Source organism: Eubalaena glacialis, chromosome 9, assembly GCF_028564815.1.
Source record: "Eubalaena glacialis isolate mEubGla1 chromosome 9, mEubGla1.1.hap2.+ XY, whole genome shotgun sequence".
NCBI classification, from domain to species: domain Eukaryota; kingdom Metazoa; phylum Chordata; class Mammalia; order Artiodactyla; family Balaenidae; genus Eubalaena; species Eubalaena glacialis.
Window position 1 is genome coordinate 59,018,297 of NC_083724.1, and position 7,098 is coordinate 59,025,394.

Consider the following 7,098-nt stretch of genomic DNA (forward strand, 5'->3'; position numbering starts at 1 on the left):
TTGCTTACATATATGGGCAGACCAAGCTACAATTATTCTAATGCCCACAAAGATATATATTATTATGAGCAATAGTGTTAATCCCATTCTTTCATCAGACACTGAGTCTATGACTCTATTGTCCTAATCATTAACTGCTTGAGTGTGCTCTTTTGCGACTCTGGGAGGCCTGAGAGACTTCAGCTTTCCTACAAACAAGAGGCAGGGGACATAGAGGGGCCTTTGTACTTGGGGGGAGGGGGCCACAGGGTTCTGCTTAGTTCCGCTATGACTATGATACCACAAAACACTTCTGATTCCTTGTATTCATTGCCTATGCTGTGTAACAAATTACCACAAACTTGACAACTTAAAACAACTCAAATTTATTATCTCCAGTTTCACAGCACGACTAGATACTTTGCTTAGGGTCTCACTGGGCTGAAACCAAGGTGTTGGCCGGGGCTGTGGTTCTTGGTTCTCACAGGCCCTCTTCTAAGCTCACAGGTGGTTGGCAGAATTCATTTCCTTCCAGTTGCAGAACATTTCCCTTTGAGTTGTTGGCTGGTGATCACTCAGCACTCCAGGCTGCCTGCCATTCCTTGTCCTGTGGCCCCCACAGGAAATTCTCAGTGTGGATGTTTGCTTTCTTCCAGCCTCCAAAGCACTTTCCATGCATTGACTCCCCCTCCTGCTTTGGAGGAATCTTTGGCTTCTCAAGTCTCTGATCTCTGGACTGAGATTTAATGGGCTCATGTGATTAGCCCATGTAGATAATCTTATCTTAAGATCACCTGACCTGGGACCTTAATTACATCTGCAAATTTCCTTCACAGCAGCACCTAGAATGGTGTTTGAATAACTGGGAGAAGGTATATTTTCACCCAGGGGTTGGGAACCTTGGGGGACCATTTTAAGAATCCTGTCTACCACACTCCTGAAGCATATGCAAGTTTAGTCACAGGACTGAGCAGTGGTTTTTAGTGGCATTGCTGCATTTAACATTTGCCCTTTTGGCTATTTCTCTACATTCCATTTACCTTTGAATGACAAGTTGCTGAATTATCTCAAAGGCTAAGAGACATGCATTTAGAAGAGTGACATATTTTTTCTCCATGCTCTCAGGATACCTCTGAATGATGTATAATTATAGGTCTTTCACCTCTGACTCTTTTCTCATAACACCTAAATAATCTTTGGGTCAAGGCAAGGATTTGTCTGTCACACACACAAACAAAAAAAGCTTTACAACTCAAAATTGCTTACTATTCCTCACTTCAAGATTTGAGAAGTGTCAGTTTGATCAATGTAGTCCTGGCAACAAATCAGTTGAGGTCAAGCCTGGTTTGAGGGGGTACTTGAACATATGCTTGCCCTGAACATATATTTAATTCAGGAGCAATATATTTCACATTGTCAAATCAAGTGGCATCATTCAAGAGGCCCCTAATTCAGACACAGCCAGGCTGAGAAACCAGTAATAAAAAGGAGCAAGGGGCAAATGCTAAGCTAAAGGTGGCGGTGAAGTACAAATCATGGCTGAAATGCTTAACCTCTAGGGCTGGCAGCAACAGCTGTCTCTGCAATTTGTCCTGGTCAGGTGAAACTCCAGAACTTTTTAGATTGATCTGCATTTGGCCTACACCAGTGCTGCAAGCAACAGCTGCCCAGCAATTGGCCTAGGAAAAAAAAGAGACCCCTTACCTCTCCCCCAACACACAGCAAGATCCTAAAGATCAACCTATATTCAGGTCTTTTAATATGTTCAGACATATTCTTAGTTGGTCACCGGATTCTAGATTACTCAATGCAATACACAAAGGCAACAAGCGATGGTGTAATGATTTCTTGATCATCTGGAGATATCAAAGTTTTTACTGTGTAAAGGTTGTGCTAATAGGTATCTTGGACATCATGAAAAATGTCAATATTTGAATGTATACTCACGTTTTGATCTGTGTTCCAGGGAAAACTCTTAAGTTCATTTCAAATTACCTATTTTTGTATGTTTTTCTCTTCTTTCTTTGCTAAAGGTAATTATAAACTCTCATTTCCATGCTGTAAAGAGATTCTAAAGCCCGTAAGTCATAATTAAGCTGGTGTTCTTAAATTCCCAAGTAATAGTCCCTTGATTCTTGAGCCTGTTTGTCCTGCTCACCCCACTTCATCCCCAAGAAAAGGGAAGATAATAGGGGCACCAAATGCACTTCCTGCATTGTAGGACTAAGGCAATGTCTCTTTTCTCGCTGAAGTCATCCCTAAAACAAACTAGGACCTCTGACTTACCACCAGCAGAAATCAAAGCAAATTTTGGAATACACTTCAGAAGAAAAAGAAAATGAAACAGTTTTTAACTACAAGTTCTATTTTTGGGGGGGAGGGGAGCATTATTCCCAACTGCCTATAGACATGGTAGAACAATACTTTGCTCACACCTAGTTAAGCGACTCCAAGTTGAGAAGAACCAAACATACTTTGGCAATATATCTGATGAGTGGGCAAGTTTATTTGGAAAAAGCTCTTACTTGGTTAAAGATTCATACTAGTATGAATTCTGGGAAAGATGTTACAATTATATTACAATATATATGTTTTAAGAGTTATTCTATGTATCCAGTAAGTCAAGCCAAGACCAGCAAGTTATGTACTTTGGGTTTAAACTAAGAAAATGTTAGGACTACAGCTGTCCATCAATAGAATGGCTTGCCTTTTAAAGCAGGTAGTAACTTGTCTTCGTTAGCATTTTAGTGTGTCATGGGCCCTCAAGGAAGTACCCTGCTTTGGGTCCTCTCTGGTCCCTTCTAATTTAAAACTTCTATATTCACTAACATCACATGACTGAATTGTACATTTCACTTAAATACTATGTTGTCTACTTTATATTGCAATGTCTTCTCAATTGCACAGATATATAAACATCCATGCCATGAATTCTGGTGTAGACAATGCAAGAGACTTATTATCATTTGTGAGGCTTAAAAGACTTGGGCCCTTCTTTACAATATTAGAAAAATACCCCTAAAGGCACTCTACTTACTCAACCTATCATTCAAAATTTACACGTTGTGATTGGCAGTTAAATTTCAGAGTACCTTTCTGCCCTGAAAAATAGCTACATGTAACTTTATAGAGAAGCCATAGCATTTCAGAAATAAATTAAAAAACTGGTTGGAAGCAGACTTCTCTTAAAAAGAAAGTGTCTAATATTAAATTCTCTCAAAAGCAACTCAATTTCATCATAGAAACCTTTCCTGTGCTTGTGGAAAAAGAACCAAACCCCCCCATCCCCCCACCCCCCCACACACACAAAGCACAAAAGACTTTGAATTTCTCTCAAATATTTCGGTACTTGAGCTTTTTATTTTATGCTGATTTTTATGATTATCTAATTGTTTCATAAAGGTAATTCTTGCCTCTCTGGAACAATCCTAGTTCTGAAAGACAAGAACAGCTGGACAAGAACAAGTCCTAAGTCTATCACTGACTTGCTGAATGACCCTGGGCAAATCACTAGGACTCTGTTTTTTAAGGTTCACTTACCACCAATGAAATAACCACCTCAGAGTAGCTGGGAAACTCTCACAAGGTCATGGATCTGACAATGCCTTGGGAAGTATGAGCAGTACACAGATAAATGTTTTATGTACTTGTGCCTATTGCATGATGCCTATCCAGGATGAGGTGGATAGTAGGTGTTGACCCAACCATAGGAGAAGTAGCAAGAACTCTTTAAAATAACGTAGGTCACTTTCTCATTTGGTTTATCATTTCCTCTATATTTTTTAAAAATTATACCCTCCTTCCTCAAATAACACAAAGAACCTCTTCTCTGAGGGATTTATTAGTCCCTGTGGAACCTGCGAAGAAGGCCACAAACACGTATGGCCAATGAATGACAACCCATGTTTGTCTCTTCAGTCTTATAGTATCTGCAGGACTGAAGTCTGTCAATGTCCATGCGTCTGTCCAGAACATGCATACGCCCCATGCTTGCTCTGTGTGTCACGGGGACGCCGAGAGATGACAAATTCAATGGTGGTACTTCAGCCAGCGCGGAAGGCCTTCCCTTTGGGGTCTGACAGGATGACTACACCCCAGCAAGCAATGCCTAGGGAAAAAACAACAGTACTTTATTCTTTATGTTGTACTTCAATTTACCAGGTGCTTTCATATATATCAACTTATTTAACCCTCACAATACTCCTTGAAGATACAATTACCATTATTTCTATCTTACAGAAGAGTGAAGCTCAGGAAAGTTGAGAGGAAAAAAAAATTCTGTTACTTCCCCAAAGCAAGAAAGTTACTAAAAGGGAATTGATCTGGGTAATCTAATTAAGAAAGTAAGAGATCTGAAAACTTAAAATTCTATTCACTCAGTTGGTCTGAAGAGCTGAAAGAATCACTACATTTTACTGGAAGACAGCTTGACAATCACGTAGTATTGTTACAAATAAGAACTGGGGGCCACAGTACCCAATGGTAGACCTAGTAATGTGGGCTTTGAACCCATGTCTACAATCTACCTTCAAAGCCAAAGTTCTTAAACCAAGGTCAAGTGCCCTCACTCAGGCCTTCTCCACAATCTAGAGAAGTAGCATGGGTTTTGGTAACAGATAAGCCTGGGAATCAAAGGCTAGCTGTGTCATATCCTGGGTGTCTGACTTCAAACTCTCTGTGCCTAGGTTTGTTCAACAGGAAAATAGTACTACTATATTCATACCTATCTTTAATAGCTTTTGGTAGGATTAAAAAGATTGAGGCTAGTAAGAGTTCTCCAAAAAAATATTGTGATTTAAGAAAAAAGAAAGAAAGAAAAGCTTCCCAACAACTTTTTCTCCCCACTCCCATCTTGGGGGGGGGGGAAATGCCTGCCGCCACGTGACCAACCCGGGCGCCCCGCCCCCGCCCACGTGGATGCGCCCCTCTTCTCCCTCTTCCCCCAGCCCAAGGGTAGTGCCCCGAATTCTCACTGATGCCGAAGACCATCTGCGCAATAGTCCCTGGACCCGGGGGGTATCCCAGCTTCATGGGCTTCCGTGCCACCCAGTACACGTACCCGCCCGCCCCTATCAGCCCGGACCCGGAGAGCACGCGACAGCTCCAGCAGTTGTTAAATAGAGGGGCTTCTGCTGGAGAGGTCGGCGCTCCGGGTGCAATGACGGGCGCGGGGTTGGCGAAGGAGGCGACCTCAGGAGGCGCAACGTCCTTGACTGGCTCAAGTGGCTGGGAAACGAAAGAACCCATGATTAGGAGCTCGGCCTCAGCCGTAGGAACCTTCCCACGAACTGACGTAAAAGATGTGCCCGGAAACAGAGCGCTGGCGCGCTGCACCAGAAGCAGCCTGAGGGCTGCTGGGAAATGTAGTTCTTGCTTGCCTCGGAGGCGGGAAAAGACGGAGGTGGACTGCTATACGGGTGTGCTGTGGCGAAAACCTTGGCCATGACGGAGGCCAGTTTTTTTTCCCCTCCCAGTCCTTTTCAGAATTTAGCCAACTCCCTAAATGTCTCAACTCGCAGTCTCCTTAGAGGAAAAGTCTGGGTTTCTAAGTGTCCTGTCTAACAGGAGAGGTGAGACCTCGGGCATGTCACTTCACCTGTTTGTGTGTTTGACTTAAAAAGGTTGGAGGTGTTTGACTTAAAAAGAGTTAAGTAGTTTGTGCCTGACTGTATGCTAGACACTTTGCTAAGCGATTATCTGCATTATGCCATTTGCTATTCCCGACCCAACACGGTATCAGTTTCCCAATACATGACAAAACTGGTTAGGTGACATAGCTATAGTAGACCCTATGTCTGTGTGAAGATAAGAGTCAAATTTCTTAAACGCTACCTGTACATAATGTGAAGGGACTACACAAATATAAGACAGGTATTAAAAATGGGTTTGAATTACCTGCATAAACACTTTTAATTTCGCTGTAGCATTTTTCATCCCACCTTTCCTTTCTTTCGGGTAGGGTTGGGCATATGTTTCTTGTGCTGGGTTGTTCTCAGAGGATTATTGGTAAGAACAAAGGCATTTAGAATTCAGAGGTTGTTTCTGTTAGAGGAGATGGGCGAAAGTAGGATTAATTTCAGGTTTGAACTTTTCTCCTTTAGAATGGCTTAAAAAATTTACATGATAAAAAGAAATTCACTCTTCATCTTTCTAAAACGGGGACGTGATTTTGGGAAGACTAAAAAGAAGACAAAAGTAAAGATAGGGTTAAATAGGAGAAAATAAAGTAGTGAGAATACTAGATTGCCTGCTGCTTAATTTCTAAGACCATCCCCTTATCCATAAATAAATAAATAAATCTATATCTCCGTGTGTTGTATAGCAGAAAGACAAACTTTTGGGAAATTTGTGATCTGTACCTAGCTCTGTCACTACGAGTCAGCCATATGACACAGAGAACGTTATTTATTCTCTCCGGCCTGTAGTTACCTTATGTTTGAAATAAGATTTGAAATAGGTGATATCTAACTTTAAAATTCTATTATGTATTAGTAATCTCTCTTTAGATAACATTATGCTAAGTGCTGTACCAAATGAATTCAACAGTATTTCGCTTAGAAATTCATAGTTTATGGCTGCTGCTTCTTGCTGTGCTCAGATAAAATATTCTATAGTGCATTTGATTTCTTCTTATATATGTGAGAAAGAAATCATCATTTGGCAATGGTTACCAAACATTTTGATTACACTGTATGGATAAAAAAGACTGAGCCCGCAATAGAATTTATGCATGCCTATTTATTATTTATAAATTATATATTAATATACTACTTTATACAGTATTATAAGGATAAAATTAAATAATAGAAATGGAAATTTTAATATTTTCTCATATCCCAATGGGATTGTGCATGTCCATGGATATCATGGTTATTAGGTACGTGACTTTACTAATTTATATTTTATCTAAAAGCTTACCTTCTTTAGTGTGCTTATAACAGCTAAGAATGTCAGGGGATGACATCTTTAATTCTCCAAACAAATATTATTAGAATGGGCTACAATACTTTTTGCCAATAACAGGCAAGATTTTATTTTAACCACAGTTTTTTTAAAGTACCTTCCAAAAGATGTGTTTGTTCTCTTATGATTGCCTCAAATGAATGATTTTAACCTTTT

The 7,098-nt window shown here is 40.5% G+C and overlaps 1 protein-coding gene across 1 annotated transcript; it reads right to left on the minus strand.

Annotated features, from left to right (window-relative positions):
• Positions 1 to 3,920: 3,920 nt before the first annotated feature.
• On the minus strand, positions 3,921 to 5,262 carry DMAC1 (distal membrane arm assembly component 1). The gene is made up of 2 exons (XM_061199056.1): positions 4,953 to 5,262; positions 3,921 to 4,087 (listed from the first exon to the last, which is right to left on the minus strand). Exons 1-2 carry the CDS (start codon positions 5,224 to 5,226, stop codon positions 4,023 to 4,025), a joined length of 339 nt encoding a protein of 112 aa, XP_061055039.1. The 5' UTR covers positions 5,227 to 5,262; the 3' UTR covers positions 3,921 to 4,022.
• Between the last annotated feature and the right edge of the window lie 1,836 nt (positions 5,263 to 7,098).